Source organism: Diprion similis, chromosome 4 (assembly GCF_021155765.1).
Source record: "Diprion similis isolate iyDipSimi1 chromosome 4, iyDipSimi1.1, whole genome shotgun sequence".
Lineage (NCBI taxonomy): Eukaryota > Metazoa > Arthropoda > Insecta > Hymenoptera > Diprionidae > Diprion > Diprion similis.
The window spans coordinates 16,180,067-16,197,117 of record NC_060108.1 but is presented as its reverse complement, the minus strand read 5'-3'; the positions used below and the strand labels follow the sequence as shown (position 1 = coordinate 16,197,117).

The following is a 17,051-nucleotide window of genomic DNA, read 5'->3' as shown; positions in this document are numbered from 1 at the left end:
GGTCACTCGATCCAGGTAATCACTACCACCAATCAACGTTATTGTAGTTCGTTTCTGTAAACAGGTAAGATACCACGATATGACTTTAAAATCGGTCTACTAATCACACATAATTTAACTACTATTTTTAGAAAAAAAGTACGAGGATTAAATAATAATTAATCGTTTACGTTCCTTGGTTTTCACAGTTATATACTTCGTCATCGTCAGACATATAATAAGATTATAATTTTAAAACGCGCAAACTAAGCTGCCGAACGTACGAGATACCCGAAATCCGAAAATAAGTAACGTCGTAACATATGAACTTTCGAAAAAAGATAATATAATAGAATACGAAACGACGTATTATAATGTCGATCCTCAAAAAGAAACTCGAACGAAGATGACTTTGCTGATTCGTAATTCAAGGAAACAGTCACAGTGATAAACACGAATCTCCGTATGTTTTCGAATGGTAAGCTGCACAAGCCACCACAACAGCACCACTGTATGTAAACAATGCAGCCTAAAGCCCGACCGACGCTACTTTTTTCATCAAACTTGTTTTCAATGCGCAAGAATCGGTGCTAAAGTCACCTATATACGCGATAATTGCATTTTATAGACCTGTGAGAGCGCTACGTGCGATCCGAAATCAGAAACAATGATTCAAACAAAGGTCATCTCTCACAAGGTCAGTTTTGTCAACCCAAGTCACCATACAACCAACGTATCTCCTCATTGCAATAAAAAAAGTAATACGCATGTTGGATTATTCTGAAGAATGATCGAGATTACTGTTGAAAAACCAATCTCTGCTGACTGTTTAACTCGCTTACAGTTTTATTAACTCGGTATCTGCGTAGCCGGTGACCGTTAGAATCTACATGAATAATTTGTAATATGTACCTAACTTCAATTTGCCGAGTTCATATCGAAAGGTTTTTCAACAGTCGATATATATATATCGAGTAGTTGCCAAAAATGCGCGGGCAAAAAAAAAAAAAACAAAACACAACACCCTGCGGCAGAGGCAACTTCAAGTCACACGTACGATGGTTAAATGCAACAAACGTAACTCACCTTCAAATTTGCAGGCTGTTTTGATGTTAATAATACTTTGATTCTTTGAGTTACTTTTCTGCATGTTGCGTAGTAATTATCGAATGTAAATTACTAGAAATATTCACTGATTATAACACTGAAGTGCGCAGCACTCGTCGAGCTATTTGAATCGGAGCAAACTCTACTCTTCAGACACGACTGCCACCGAGCACTGATTGGAGCCGAATGAAGGCTACGCGACCACTGAAATAAATTTATACTGGAACGCTTACTCTCGTGGTGGGGGTAGCATATTGCTCACGGAGAGAGATAGCTCCACCAGGGATCTCTGTCCTTTTCTGTACAGTCCCAACCAGAATGATGTCCACGTAAACAAAACACATACCAGGTTAGGCGGTTTGTTCACGAGAATAACATTCTGTTTGGGACAGTACATAAAAAGACCGAGATCCCTGGTAGAGCTATCTCTCTCTGCAAGCCCCCCACCACGAGAGTAAGCGTCTAGTATAACTCTATTTCAGTGTGAGCGACGCTTGCTCGCCTTTTTGACCGGTACGTCTAACAATAAGACCGATATCGATCGGTCGGACTACGCTGTGCACGGCAGTGGCACACAACACAACCAGATTTTGCATGTCGCAGCGGCAGTCGTAGATTTGAAAACAACTAACAGAAGGTCATGGGAATTTTTTGTTTTTCACGTCTCATTGACGAGCTTGAATGCAATGAAATACGTGTTGAGAGAAATTTGACATAAGACAAGAATCGGAAACTTTATTTATAAAAACATCGACATCATAGGATTCAGATCGATAATAATGTTACCGACAATTTCAACAGGCTCTTCCGGTACTGCAGAAGACGACTACTGATTGACGCTACCGATCCTACCGATGTTCTGATTGGTTAAAATCATCGACGTATAGTATCTACTACGCTTAGGCCGGTGGAATATTACCAGCTGGTAGAAAGAGATAGCGACCGGTGGAAGCCAATCTCCGTCTTTCCTATTCAGGTGCGTACAAATATGATTGAGGCCCCTTAACATACTAGGAAAACTCAAATTTTGGCGCGCACGCTGCACATTCGGATTTGCCATAAAATGAACGTTAATTGAATTAACAAACTTATAGGGACCCAAATAAGTAATTCTGAATTTTCTTGCGGTATTTCCAATTCATAAGTATTTTGTTGGCGGTCTACGATGAATACAATGCAATAATGACGTTGACTGTACAATGCATACGTATTAGGTTCAGTGCCTTAAATGAACGCCTTTGTATAAGTAATTGCCATCATTGCAGCCGCAAATACGTTGTATGCAGATCTTAACGCAAAACGCCGTGACTCGGGATCTACCGTGTTTCTAGCACTTTAAGCACCTCACTGTCGGTCTACGTACCCGTAGTTCGTCTGTTCTTTCTCGACGGCGTAGAGTCCAGTAATCATGGTGACGATGTCTGAAACGCGGGTAGACGAACTCGTGCAGAATGTCACACTGCACGTACCTCGAAAATTGTTATTTAACGGTTACATACTGCCATTTGTTGTCCTACAAGCTGTGTGGATTTATAGTTGGATTTTTATTTATGGAATCGACGAATATTATGATGCTGGTTTGGTGGGCATTGCGGCTATTGGATTGTTACAGATTTTCGTCTGCCTATGTTGTCAGTGGTCAGTTCACGTGCAAAGTTTTCTAAACTGCAGCTCTGTAAGTTTTTTTCATCGTTACCCCTACTCTCGCCGAAGTAATTGACACTCTTGTCATCCCTAATTAACTATTTAGGTTTAAATCGGGCAATATGTTTTCCTTACACGGCAGCCATGTCAATTTATTCTTCTGCTACGATGGCGGGAGTTTCGTATTTCTTATGTCATGCTCTCATCACGTTCCCAAAAAATATGACGCGTGAATTGATATACCGTTAACGAGTCTTCGAAACACCAACGGTCTTTTACTCATTAAGCTCCTCTCTCTATGCATCTGTAATTATTCATGTTATTCGTAGACGAACGATCCGTACACGGCTAAAGTAGCCAAAGTTGTTCCGACACCGAATAATGGAGGTTCAGAGCTTGTCGTACTACATCACAGCAGTAGTCAAGAACCGTGGTTCATCTTCCAAAAGACCAAGTACTCATGGGATCCAGACAAGAAGACATTCAAGGGCTTAGAGTTTCCTGTTGCGAACTCTATTCAGCATTATAATAGCTGGAAGGGTTATCAGGAAGCAGAGGAAGTTACGGCTGCTGAAGAAAAATATGGCAAAAATAAGTAAGAAAGTATTTTGATTTGTTATTCAATGCATTTGTATCCTCAAATAGTGCAATTTAATATCACAAAATCTTTCTTTCAGTCTCGATATGGTTGTACCTGAATTTAGAGAGCTTTTTAAGGAGCGTGCCATTGCCCCGTTCTTTGTTTTTCAAGTATTCTGCGTTGCGTTGTGGTGTCTTGACAAATATTGGTATTACAGCATCTTTACTCTCATTATGCTTATCATGTTTGAGTGCACATTGGTGCAGCAACAACTTAGAAACATGGCAGAAATTCGCAAAATGGGTAATAAGCCATACATGATAATGGTAAGTTTTGAAACATGATTATTTTCATAATTAATCAAATATTTTGTAAAATTATCATGTTAAGAATAAACTTGCAAGTTATTCATTTTCATCGTAATACAATCAATTTTCGAACAAAATTTGGTATAGGTATACAGAAACAGAAGGTGGCGAACTATATTTACTGATCAACTGGTTCCTGGCGATATTGTTTCTATCACACGATCACAGAATGACAACCTAGTTCCATGCGATATGCTTTTATTGAGAGGTCCTTGCATTGTTGACGAGAGCATGTTGACTGGTAATATGGATTCAAGTTTTGATACAAATTCTTTAATTCCAATATGTGCGTTATTAACTCGTGTAATGAAATGCAGGAGAGTCAGTACCACAAATGAAAGAACCTGTTGAGGGACTCGAAGGAAACAGAGATTTGAATATTGAAGGGGATAGTAAACTACATGTCTTATTCGGCGGCACCAAAGTGGTCCAGCATACGTCCCCTGGGAAAAGTACAACAGGCCTTAGAGGCAGGTTGAATAATTATCAGGAATTGTCTGTTTCAATAGTATCAAAATACCTCATTGACATACTTATCTTCTTTCTCCTATTTCAACAGCAACTGACAATGGCTGTGTGGCTTATGTTTTGCGAACTGGTTTTTCAACGTCACAGGGAAAACTATTAAGAACTATTCTGTTCGGAGTAAAACGAGTAACGGCAAACAACTTGGAGACATTCGGCTTTATCTTATTCCTGTTGATCTTCGCAGTTGCAGCTGCTGCATATGTTTGGATTAAAGGTACCGACATCTTGTCAAATATCAGTTGCGATTGTCCTATCGAATCTTTATTATTTTGATCCCATCATTTATAAGCAAAATGTATTATTCACTTAACATCGATTTCAGGAAGTGAAGATCCGACAAGAAATAAGTACAAATTGTTTCTCGAGTGTACTCTCATTCTCACATCCGTTGTGCCACCAGAATTACCAATAGAATTGTCCCTGGCAGTCAACACGTCATTACTGGCCTTATCTAAACTAGGTGGGTCCCAATTAAGAAATAATAATAATATTAATAATAAAGAAGCCCCTTTAAAAAGGCATCAAAAATTTTCACTATTAAAATCGGTGCAGAAACTTCAAGTTTTTTCAACCCATCTTAATGTACATATATTACATTGCATAATAATAATTTTTCTACTTGTTCAGGAGTCTACTGTACGGAGCCTTTCAGAATTCCATTTGCTGGAAAGGTAGAAATTTGCTGCTTTGACAAAACTGGAACCTTAACGAGTGACGATTTGGTTGTAGAAGGAATTGCAGGAATAAAGTAAGTCATTCACGAACTTTTACCGTTGAACAAGCTTACTCAAATGGCTAATATTTCAGTGGGAAGTCTGATGTAATTCCTTTGTCTAAGTGTCCTGTAGAGAGTGTACAAGTATTGGCAACTTGCCATTCCTTGGTTCAATTGGACGATGGAATAGTCGGAGATCCTCTTGAAAAAGCTACTCTGTCTGCAGTCGACTGGAATCTTACGAAAGGTACATATTTTGGTTTCTTCAAGGAAGGAGTTGGGTATTCTTAATTATAATTTTTCACATTGCTGTATAACATTGATATCATTCACCTTTCAGGTGATGTTGTTATTGCAAAGAAAGGAAAAACCCCTGGATTAAAAATTTTCCAAAGGCACCATTTTTCCTCCGCGTTGAAGAGAATGTCAGTTGTAGCTGGCTACATAACTCCTGGTTCTACAGAGCCGCATTATATTGTAACTGTTAAAGGAGCACCAGAGACACTTAAGTCAATGGTAAATGTTAACAGATGTAATAAATTAGTAGACAAGTTTGGTACGGTGTCTAAATGATCAAAGAATTCTTAAATAACTATTTTTATTCCAGTTCTCATCCACACCAGAAAATTATGACTCTACTTATTTATCGCTATCTCGCCGTGGCGCAAGGGTCCTCGCACTAGGTCATCGCACTCTTTCATTCCCGCTGTCTGCTCAGGAACTAAGAGACATGACTCGGGACCAGTTGGAGTCACAATTAACGTTTGCCGGATTTGTGATAATTAGCTGCCCACTAAAGACTGATTCAAAAGCTGTTATAAAAGAGATTATTAATGCATCTCATTCGGTATGACTTTTATCTTCACATTCGATTGTTAAATCGAGTATTTGCAGTTCGTAATAAATTGTAAAATTATGTTTTCAGGTAGTTATGATAACGGGTGACAACCCGCTAACTGCTTGCCATGTTGGCCGGGAATTACATTTTACAAAAAAGACTGCAACATTGATATTAACGCAAACTCCTAGTGGGTGGATATGGGAAAGTGTGGACCAGACGAAAAATTTGCAACTGAATTCGAAAGATGATAGCAAGAAGGGCAAAGAGCTTTGGAAAGATTATTCACTATGTATTACTGGCGAGGTAAGACTGACTTTTGCGAAATTTATTCTATTCATTAATTAATGACGCGACTGTTTTAGTAGTCTTCATTATTCTTCTGCAGGGTTTGACGTTTCTAAAAGAAAACTACAAAGATTTACTGTATCAACTACTACCGCATATAGCAATATTTGCACGATTTGCCCCAAAGCAGAAGGAATTCGTTATAACTGCTTTGCAAGAATTGGGGTACACGACACTGATGTGTGGTGATGGAACAAACGATGTAGGGGCTTTGAAACACGCTCAAGTCGGTAGGTTATTCACATGCACGTTGCATGAAATGACTTTATAATTAATTTTAAAGGACATTGTATATGTAGCTCCATAATTCTCATTTACCCTACCATTTAATTTTTTCCTAGGGGTTGCCATCATTTCAAATGCGCCAGAGAGACTTCCCGTTGAAAAACGAGAAAGCCCCACCCCTCCTAGCGTGGTTAATGGCCCAAGAACCAACTCCAGACACGCAAATAGTACACAGGCAAAGATTCAGAAGATCCTTAAGGAATTGGAGGAACAAGATCAATCGCAATTAGTAAAATTGGGGGACGCATCTATAGCTGCTCCTTTCACTAGTAAACTGTCATCTATTCAGTGCAGTACGGATCTCATTTTATACCAGATAATATTGTGTTTAACTTTGTCGATATTCTTCTACTATATACGTTGTATTTTCTGTTCCAGTTTGCCACGTGATAAAGCAGGGTCGTTGCACTCTGGTCACCACACTGCAAATGTTCAAAATTCTTGCTTTGAACGCTCTTGTTCTTGCTTACAGTCAGTCGGTTCTGTATTTAGATGGAATTAAATTCAGTGATGCTCAAGCCACTCTGCAAGGACTTTTGGCAGCCTCATGTTTCTTATTCATCTCAAGATCAAAACCACTCAAGACATTGTCTAAGCAGAGGCCGTTACCCAATATTTTTAATTTATACACGATTTTAACGGTGCTACTTCAGTTTGCAGTTCACTTCATCTGCCTTATTTTCCTAGTCCGAGAAGCTGCCATTCGTTCACCTAGGTAAGATATATGCGATCGTACCTAAATTTATCTTGCATAAATCATTTAACTGTTTCATGAATTCGTATCTTAATTTGATGATTGGTCGACTTATATTTTTTTAGAAATGATACCTTAGCTACACTACTTGCCCCGAATGATGACACAGGCATATCGTCGTCATCAAGTGAGGATGATGAAGATGGTGAGCCTTTCCAAGCGGATTTAGTGAACAGTACTGTCTATATAATATCTATGGCTCTCCAGATATCTACTTTCGCCATAAACTATAGGGTAAGTAGAAAATTTGAAATACCGGGGTAATTCATCAAAGATTGTCTAATTATTTTGTTACAAACTTATTTTCACCACTTTTTTACTGTTCGAATGAAAATTAAAGATTATCAGGTAACTTGGAAATTCAGGAACACGAGAGAAGAAGGCTTGACTCAAATCTATTTGTGTTTATAATAATCGGTATCAGGAAGATCAGGGCAATATTTCTTTAAAATAGATCAATGTTACAGCTAGATCCGTTCATCAATGCATCAGGTGAAGAAATTCTGTTGATGCCTCTACAATTCCAAATTGGTCTAATCAAATTTTTTCAGGGACATCCATACATGGAGAGCCTCTCTGAGAATAAGGCCCTCTTGTATAGCGTGGTCGGTAGTTCCTTGTGTATCCTAGGATTGGCGTGCGGGTTCTTGCCTGAAATATCAGCTCAGTTTGAAATTGTTGAATTTCCAGAAGACGTAAGTATACTTACACGATTTTTAGTAGTGAATGTAAAATATCGGAAACTAAGAAAATGTTGACGAAATTTTGATACTTGAAACTCTGTGAATCATGTATAGTACAATATTTTTATTCTCTTGCAGTTTCGGTTAATTCTGGTGCAAGTATTGTTTGCTGATTTTCTATTTGCGTACATTGTCGATAGAGTATGCCGGTGGCTGTTTGGTGAAGGAAAATACCAGAAGCTATGATCTACAGATAGTTGATTAAGTATTTTAGCTATATAGTTGATTTTCAAAAATATTCTAATAAATCAACAGCCTTATTCTGCGGCTGGATAGTGTTACAGTTGAATCAATGCTCTAGTAAAATTCAATATTCAATCTAGTTTCATGGAGGAATCTGTTGGGAAACAATATGTCGTAAAAATTTTAACCTTACGTATTTTATATATTATAGTAGTTGTATTCTGAACCGTATAATCTAGCCTAAACATAATTAGTAGCACAAAATATTTACACCGAATCCGCTGTCATGTCCTCCTTGAAACTTTTCTAAGATATTTTCGTAATTCGAATATTTTTGCAACTTAGCACATGCAATTAAGCAGATAAATTTAAGATTACGCAGCATGTAACCTGGTACCTGTGATCTCGGTAAGATTTTTGAAAAATTTATAAACGAGTCCACAAACATGGAATGCAAAGCATACCGCCATTCGATTTGTGATTGCTCAACCAACAGAAACCGTACAGTCATAAAACACGGCTATTTTTTGCACAGTTTCATTGGAGTTAGAATGACGATAAAAATGACTCACAACTCGTTTGATGATAAGACCGCCTTTTGGAGTGCAGAGTAAGGCTGCGTATAGGAAGATATTGATCGTGTTACCGTGTAACGCGGCCTCTAAATGAATATATTCTTATAATTACAGGATTTTGTCAAGCGACAAAGCACACTATTCTACAAAAATTCTCTTAGTGTCAATTAGTTCGAAAGACATCCTGTGTGGAGTACTTCAGATGAGTATATGTATATATTAGGTATTTGCATTTGCGTATGCAAACAGCGATACGTATATAAACGTACATACGGTCGCGTATATAAGCATATTTATTAGATCGATTACTCGAGGAAGCCACCCGTTCTTTACGAGTCCGTGCGACGTAATTTTTCATCAAAGAATGTATAGAAGTGATAAAAATCAAAGGCTAGCTATATGCTTAAACATTTTTTGCACTTACACATATGCGCCACGTCTTTTAAAATTGAGATTGTAAAATTGGTATCGTTACTAACAAAATTTATACACATTCCGCGCGCGGGACTCGTAACGGGATATTTCTTTCCATCCTTGGGAGTAATCGATCGATGTAATGAAACGTGTTAGACCATTAATGTTTTAAGAGTGATAAATTTGCGGAAACTTACGTTTGAGAGCAAAACTGTACCGCGTAGCTTATACACAACCAGATTAGTTTCTTTTTCACTGCCATTTACTTTGGAGAGCTGTTCATTCTGCTACGTGGTCAGTTTTATGCTCGGTATTACGATAATGTAAATCGATCGAGATTCTAGAATTTCAATTTCAGATGTTAAACTTTGACGAAATACTTCAATACTGAATTTGTGAAGAACAGATAAGAAAACGGGTGACAAAACAAATTGTAGGTTCTACGAGTTATCTGCACGTTAATTTATCCAAATTTTTCGTTTTGGTTTCTGCAAATTCCTGATCGGTTTATATCACTGTAATTTATTATGATATAGACAGTTCAATCTGTAGGATGTAAGTTATCAAGCGTCCGTAAATTGGGGACAGATTTTATACACATGCATACAAATACACTATGTTAAGGCAAATGTGATTTTGAATTGAAGGTGAGACGTGTAGTATTGTAACATAATCTTATAGCAGTACTAATAACATTATCAATAAATACTGAACATCATTCCTTTATCAAAATGACACCTGGCGCTTGACTAATGACTGACGTATCCTCTGAGCTGCCCTGTCAAACCGGTCCCTTAAAAACTTCTGAATAGACTTGAAAAGTGAGCCGATTATACTGTAATTAATATTTTCGAATCCTTAATAATAGGTACCTGTTTGAATTTAAGATAGTCCAAATTTGAAGGTCGGTTTTAATTACGGTTGTTGAAAAACTAGATTATTACGAACGTGCGATTGATTGCGAATACGTAATCTGCAGTGATTGTATACAATATATTATAAGCTGATAGCTCTAATCTAGTTATAAGTTATAAATCACGGTAAAAACGGTAATTTGCCGTTGTTATACTCGGCTTTTATTAGTTTGTGCTTAATTATACTGTTCTGTTAGGATTTAGCTCCACGAATCGGTCCTTTCATTTTTTACACTTTAAAATAGGAATCTATCGATAAAAACTTTCTATCATACCGCATTTTTTATGAACTTAGGTCTGAATCCCGCCGTATATGTCAGAAATGTTTCCAGGTTTACGAGACCAAAAGAAATGGTTTTTGATCAGACAGTATTATTATAGAGCTTGTTGACCACGTGCACAAACAGTCATAATAATCTTGGAACGGAACACATGTTACGAGCAGAAGAATTAAGAAAGAGAATTTTTTCATTCGATACATCAATTCACAACGATATTTTTGATCGATAAGAAGGTCTCTATGCTCGGCAAACCAAATCGCGTGTAATATTAAACCGTGATTACGTAAACCTGCGATCAGTCGCTTTTACCGCAGGCGACCTTAGCAAATGAGGATGGATGATTAGACGAGATTTCGTCTTTCGAGAGCGCCTGGTAATCGACTCTTTAATCGCGCAGGCAATGTTTCGAATGTTAATTGGCGAGTAAATTAAGTTGCCGCCGGGCACAGAGACGGACTTTGCGCTTGTAGGTATTTCGACCGCAGCGGACTTCTCCCTCGTACGTCTTGCGTCGTATCGCTGAATTCGCAATTCGGAACTTGACTGCTGCGAGGCAGAATGTCTCGCCTTCCGTCGTCAATTACGTTTAGACCTTACACCTATCACCGTCCCGGTTCATAATATACACCGTCTACATTTATAAAAATTGTTACCGCCGCAGGATCGCGTCTCCCTACCCTTTCGCTTGCACTTTGTGAGATAGAAGATAAGCACGGTGGAAAGATAAAAGCTCCTCGAATTTTCGCTCCAAAGCTGTTTATTCGAAAAGGTACGCATATACTATACACAAAACACGATATTTTTCTGCATCAAGTTTGCATCTCAACTTAGAGACGGAGACAGTTTTTTCTCATAGTTATTGCGATGTGCTTAAAGTACTTGAAAATCGTTTTGAATCTTGCCAATTTTCTGCTGTCTTCAACGTCATCTGAAAATTCTTCGTGCACAGTGCAGCGTTATACGTACCTACCTATCCGAGTTTGCATCGTATGGTTTACAGTTTTAATTACGGGTTTTGCGATAACTCTGAACGATCCATTGCCGCCGACCCGATGAATTAAAATTACGCAATACTTGCAGGGCTAACTTATTTCGAGCCGTTCGCCACGCCGAGTCATGGTGATGAGACCGTGAACCTAAACTAGTCTCAATGTCGCCTATGTCACGGACGTTGGCACTTTTACCAGTTTTAAATCCGACGATATGCATGTAGGAATTTCAAAACAAACATCCGTCGATCGACGTCATGCCAAAATGTATTTACACTTGCAACTGTGTACAGTACCGTTGTGTAAAACATTGTGATAACGGTGTTGGAGAGAAAGAACGAAAATCAGCTCTCATATTTTCGTGGAATCCTGCAATATACGTTACTTCCCAAAATTCGTTGTCAGATATATATCAACTCGAACTACAGATTACCGCGGAAAAAACGTGAGAGTAGAGATTGATAGAGGCATAAAATTCTAGCCGAATGAATGGTACAAATTCTGCTTTGTCGTTTTCTCAGTTTGTTTTTTCGAAACCCCCTTGAACTGTCCATATTTTTAGACGATGGCCGATCGTTGGTACCTTCATTGGAGTGACTGGATCGTGTTCATCGCAATGCTGTGCGCCTCTGCAGCGGCAGGACTTTGGCATTACTGCAGAAGTAAGAAGTACAACACGGAGGAATATCTCCTGGGCGGACGTCACATGGGTCTTCTTCCCGTATCGTCTTCCTTGATCGCCAGGTAAGCGATTTCAAGAGAAATTTAATCGATTGATTATCACATCGGCGATCGGCGAATTATCCATCCGATTGATGTGTGCGAATTTTAATCGGCAGTGCAACTCGTACGTAGTTTTATTTCAGGTATTACGATACTTGGAACACCGGCTGAAGTATACAATTTTGGAACTCAGTACTGGGTGACGATATTCAGCATATTTTTTACCGGAATCACCGTTGCCACAGTGTATCTTCCGGTATTCTTCGGTCTCAGACTAAACTCTGCATACGAGGTTGTTTTTCTTTAATATTTTTTTGGCCATCTGTTTGATATGCAATTCTGAAGCCTAATTAACGCCTGCAAAAACTTTCAGTACCTCGAGATCAGATTCAACAGAGAAGTTCGCATTCTAATATCTCTCATCTTCGTTGTTGACGCGGTAAGACGTCCCAGCATTTGTTGTATTATAAATTTTTTATATACGTTTGTGTTACATTTTTTCGTACGATCTATATTTCAGGTCCTGTACCAGTCCATCGTGGTCTACGTTCCGTCTTTGGCGTTGAATCAAGGTACTTTATACTAATCCTATACATACAGTTGCGTTCAAACGTTTTGGGCCAAACTAATTTTCACCAATAATTTTGATATAAAAAGAGATTTAAAGAAATGTAAGTATTGTCATATAAACTTAATCAGGCATTCGAAAGACATAACTAGCGAATTTTTACAATGAAAGAATAAAAATACTCACACAAGTGTGATCAAACTCGAGCTCCCTTTGTCATAGTAATTTGAAGTTGAAAACGTAAATGCACAGAAGCAAATCGTAGTTTTAATTACTTGGTCCGAAACTTTTGTTAAATGGAATTTTATATATTACATTATATATTTTTCTTCTTTCATACCTGATCAAGTTTATATGACAATACTTACATTTTTTTTAAATCTCTTCTAATGTCAAAGTTATTGGCAAAAATTAGTTCGGTCCGAAACTTTTGCACGCAATTGTATTAGTGTTTTTTTTTTTATTTCATTTTGACATTTTCGTATATTATTATCTACCGTATTTGTTTCAGTCAGTGGTATCAACGTTCATCTGATAGGAACCGTGGTATGCGTGGTATGCGTCTTCTATACTGTGCTGGTAGGTTTGTAACTATGTCTGTTAGGGCGTCTCGTATTTAGGGCGTTGACCAATTTTTTCCGACTCACCCCCAGTTCAACTTCAAATAACTTAAAAACAATTGTCTAATTTTTTTCAGATTTTTACCTCAACTCTAACCCGCGCCACCAACAGAATGATTTCCCCATTTGAAAATTACATGTGTTTCTCACACATTTTCGGCATATATTTTATCGTTAGTGTAATAATGTTGAAAAAAATTTACAACTGCAAGGTTTTAGCGGCCATTAGTGCTATTACCTCAAAAAAAAATTCACGTCATCGAAATCTAATTTTTTTTGGTCCGAGGATGTGCAATTCGTCTAGATTGCCTGGTATGATGATGTGAATTTTTTTTCCCAGAATGTAGCACTACTGCTGACTAAAACATCACAGTTACAAATTTTTTTTTGACATTATTACTTTTACAATAAAATATATACTGAGAAAAAAAGTTTTTCCCACGTTATTTAAATGAGAAGTTTCGACCACAAAGCGGATTATCTTAAAGTTGAGGTAAAATTTTTGGGGGGTGGGGCGGCAAAAATTCGTCAACATCTTAAATAAAGTACACCTTAACGCGTACGTTTCCGTAGGCCCGTGGATATGACAAAAAAACGATAATTTAATCACGGTAATATTTGTGTGATTGATTGTAGCATATGCTTAGGGTTTTTCGAATTGTAAATCTAAAAGAACAGTTAAAATCGAAAATTATCAGGGAAAGGCCAGGAAATTTTATTCGAAACTAGAAATATTCGTTATCGAACATGATAAATTTTTATAATCTGTAAAATCAGAAAAATTTATAGAATTTTAAATAGGTAGATATATTGAATGAGGATGGATTGTAGTAACTTTGTATCTCTGTTAGAATGGCATTGCGAGTTACAATCTTGAAAATCTTTCATATTCTGCAGGGAGGACTGAGAGCCGTGGTTTGGACCGACACAATCCAGGTCGCGGTGATGGTATCGGCAGTGATAGTGGTGACCTTGCTTGGAACTTATCAGGTCGGAGGACCCTCCGAAGTTTGGAAACGGGCTGTCGAAGCGAAGAGGATTGAGTTCTTAAAGTTGGTATAATCCGTGTAAAAATATCGCAGACTAAAAAAATAACACTGTTTTCCCCTCCGTTTCTTTATATCCAGTCTCGATCCGTCTCCCTATACGCGACACACATTATGGACGGTATCAATAGGCTCCTGGCTCTACAGCACGGCTTACATATCCGTAAATCAGACGATGGTTCAGCGGTACCGAACCCTGTCGACCATGAAGACTGCTAAAATGTGAGTGGTGGAGACGTTTTTTTGGAAAAAATATCTAATCGCTTGATTGAAAAAATTATTCTCGATTCTCATCGCGAAAGTGTTGAATCCTTAATAACTTTCACCGAATCCAAATCACGATGAACGGTGCTTTCCGGTTGCTGTATAATCCACAATTTAAATATCGTTGCGTATTTGATAATAGGTTTCACATCAGCTCCCCTTTCTCTTTATCTCTGATCACTTCATCGCGATAGTTTTTTAGGGCTATTTGCATCTTCACTTGCGGGGTTATGAGTTTCATCTCGATTTGCTGTTGGTGCGGTTTGGTACTGTTGGCCTGGTGGTCGCCACCAAGATGCGACCCGAGAGCATCAGGCCTCGTTTTTGCCGACGATCAAATGCTGCCGGCTTACGTGATGGAAATCGCTGGTCATCTACACGGTATTCCAGGATTGTTTGTCGCCGGTATCTTCGGGGCAGCGTTGAGGTAATAAGTCCAATGAATTGTGTTTTAAATTTTCACTCTGTAAGGCAATGCGCGTTACCTTGTACCCGTTGAATTCTATGCCGCAGCACTCTATCCGTGGGTATAAATTCTACTTCGGTTGTTCTGCTCGAGGATTTCGTCAAGGGATGCTTCAGGCAGAAGCCCAGCGACAGGTGTTCCACTATATTCGTAAAGAGCGTTGCTATTCTCCTCGGCATAACTGCTTTGGCCTTCATATTCCTAGTCGAACGTCTCGGCGGTGTCCTCGCGGTATATAAACTCGTTATCTCACCTCGTTATTCTTCCTTGTGTGATTATAAAATTAATGTGATATTCATTGCTACGTGAACAACTTTCGCTGCACAGGTAACTGGAAGTCTGGCAGCGATCGCAGCGGGAACTTCCTTCGGAGTATTTACACTCGGGATGCTGTTCCCTTGGGCAAACTCAAAGGTGAGTCCGCGGACCTATTGCATAAATTTTCACCGAAGCTAGACTATTTACTGGCCGGTGATTTTCACGATCAAGATGAACGTATACTCCATTCTCATTAAATACTGCAGGGTGCATTTGTAGGTGCGATTGCAGGATTCACCATCGCAGCTTGGGCCAGTCTGGGCGCCAATGCTGCAACTGGCGCTGGTCAACTTCGTCCAAAAAAACTACCGGTCAACTTGTCTCAGTGTCCTGCAAACGTGACCGAAAATTTTCTCGAATTATTTCAACATCAGGGGTGAGTATCTCTATTCAGTGAATCAAAACTGGTTTTGCTTTGACAAGCTGAACAGCTGCACCATGTTTTGCGAATTTCGAACACGTAGAAGTCAGACGCCAGAATCTAATTTCTTTTCTTTTCAGAGAGGAAAATGTTTTTCCGCTATACAGATTATCTTATCACTTGATAGCCGGCCTGGGAGCTATAGTGGTTATCGTTGTTGGTAATCTAGTGACCTTGTGCACGGGTCCAAAGGATCCACGAACAGTAGACAGGAATTTGCTATCGCCGGTAATTTACAGGTAATTGTGAGAACATGTGTTCGAATTTTGCGAACATATTTGTTTGTCGCTTACTTTAATGTTACTCTGTAAATTTAATGTATGTGAATCGTTTCCAGGTGGCTTCCTGAACAGAAACAAGTGCAGGATCTTAGAAAGTGGAGGCAACCGGTTCAGGACGCGGTTCTTCACGATGCTGCGAATGATTTTCTTCTTGGCGACTTGAAGACGGTCGATAAACCTCTGGTTATAGTTACGAGTAGTTACGACACATCCGGTAGGTTAAATAAACTTCACGTGATGGTAAATTTGTAACAATTCTTGACTCGCAGTTACCACACTTCTATCAAGTCATACGTGTCAACTACGTTAGGTGGTGCAAATTTGTATCGGTGTGGTTACTACGGGTAACTACGGGTTAATAAATGTTATATTCATATACGTTATATTACATTCATGTAATTGACGAAGGTCGTGATTTAGTTAAGCTAAAAGGAGAAAGGAAGAGAAAAGGAAAATAGTGAATTTTGAAGTTGCAACTATCTATTAAAATGAAAAGAACCTTTTTATAAATAATGAAATAGAAAACCGGCATAAAAATGGGAAGCAAAGAATTTTTCAAAGTCTTTTTACTTCTATATCGACGCGTGTTGATCTTGTATGTTGCAGAATGAAGCTCACCTGCAACAAACCGTTTGTTCAACGTTACTGCACCATGATGTGTTGTGTAAACAATAATTAATAGCGGATAAACTTGAATCATTTCACTATTGTTACAGAAAAGTATTCAATTTAAATTGAAAACTGTCATTTCTGGCATTGCATAGGTATACATGTAGGGTCTTTTAATCGTTACTGAACACCAGCGATATGCGAAGCCAAGTCAATCCTGGGACGCGCTTACGATCTAAACGATTATCATTTCCAATAAATGACCGTGCATGTATAATAATTGAATACTCTATTGAAATTATAATTACGCTGATCTCGTTTCAAACGATAATCTTATCAGTGGAAAAGTTCTTCGAAAATAATTGTTAATCTGCGTATATGGCAGAGAAACCAGTATTTTCTACGTTGTGGATGTCATCCTATACGGGAAATCCATTTGCAGACAGACAATAAGAAATATGTAGAGGTATGTGGGTAAGAAACTCTGTTC

General features: G+C 38.4%; 2 protein-coding genes across 7 annotated transcripts; both read left to right on the top strand.

The window, feature by feature from the left end:
* Positions 1–2,398: 2,398 nt before the first annotated feature.
* On the top strand, positions 2,399–9,796 carry LOC124405266 (endoplasmic reticulum transmembrane helix translocase). 2 transcript variants are annotated; one of them, XM_046880028.1, is made up of 19 exons: positions 2,399–2,761; positions 3,060–3,325; positions 3,408–3,636; positions 3,766–3,919; positions 3,996–4,148; positions 4,238–4,420; positions 4,529–4,666; positions 4,834–4,954; positions 5,014–5,168; positions 5,262–5,437; positions 5,529–5,768; positions 5,847–6,065; positions 6,148–6,337; positions 6,449–6,685; positions 6,771–7,107; positions 7,212–7,380; positions 7,698–7,841; positions 7,968–8,094; positions 8,762–9,796. In XM_046880028.1, the coding sequence occupies exons 1-18, from the start codon at positions 2,495–2,497 to the stop codon at positions 8,073–8,075; spliced, it is 3,486 nt and encodes a 1,161-aa protein (XP_046735984.1). In that variant the 5' UTR covers positions 2,399–2,494; the 3' UTR covers positions 8,076–8,094; positions 8,762–9,796. The 2 variants fall into 2 exon arrangements, with proteins under 2 accessions (XP_046735984.1, XP_046735983.1); XM_046880027.1 differs by having other exon boundaries at positions 7,968–9,796.
* On the top strand, positions 7,973–17,003 carry LOC124405267 (sodium-coupled monocarboxylate transporter 2-like). Of its 5 annotated transcripts, none has more exons than XM_046880031.1 (15): positions 7,973–8,094; positions 11,808–11,989; positions 12,101–12,260; positions 12,342–12,407; positions 12,489–12,540; positions 13,048–13,115; positions 14,054–14,208; positions 14,284–14,424; positions 14,669–14,893; positions 14,980–15,163; positions 15,260–15,346; positions 15,457–15,626; positions 15,752–15,910; positions 16,009–16,166; positions 16,559–17,003. In XM_046880031.1, the coding sequence occupies exons 2-15, from the start codon at positions 11,811–11,813 to the stop codon at positions 16,561–16,563; spliced, it is 1,809 nt and encodes a 602-aa protein (XP_046735987.1). In that variant the 5' UTR covers positions 7,973–8,094; positions 11,808–11,810; the 3' UTR covers positions 16,564–17,003. The 5 variants fall into 5 exon arrangements, with proteins under 5 accessions (XP_046735987.1, XP_046735989.1, XP_046735986.1 ...); XM_046880033.1 differs by lacking the exon at positions 7,973–8,094 and adding an exon at positions 10,705–10,722; XM_046880030.1 differs by lacking the exon at positions 7,973–8,094 and adding an exon at positions 10,735–11,025.
* Positions 17,004–17,051: the final 48 nt, after the last annotated feature.

What these genes read in the sequence shown, in the direction of transcription:
- LOC124405266 (XM_046880028.1), top strand. Translation starts at nt 2,495, where the DNA reads ATGGTGACGATGTCTGAAACGCGGGTAGACGAACTCGTGCAGAATGTC. An exon ending in GAAAAATATGGCAAAAATAA is followed by an intron (nt 3,326 to 3,407) that starts GTAAGAAAGTAT and finishes TCTTTCTTTCAG; the next exon opens with TCTCGATATGGTTGTACCTG. An exon ending in CAGAGACACTTAAGTCAATG is followed by an intron (nt 5,438 to 5,528) that starts GTAAATGTTAAC and finishes TTTTTATTCCAG; the next exon opens with TTCTCATCCACACCAGAAAA.
- LOC124405267 (XM_046880029.1), top strand. An exon ending in GCGTCTTCTATACTGTGCTG is followed by an intron (nt 13,116 to 14,053) that starts GTAGGTTTGTAA and finishes CATATTCTGCAG; the next exon opens with GGAGGACTGAGAGCCGTGGT. An exon ending in ACCATGAAGACTGCTAAAAT is followed by an intron (nt 14,425 to 14,668) that starts GTGAGTGGTGGA and finishes ATAGTTTTTTAG; the next exon opens with GGCTATTTGCATCTTCACTT.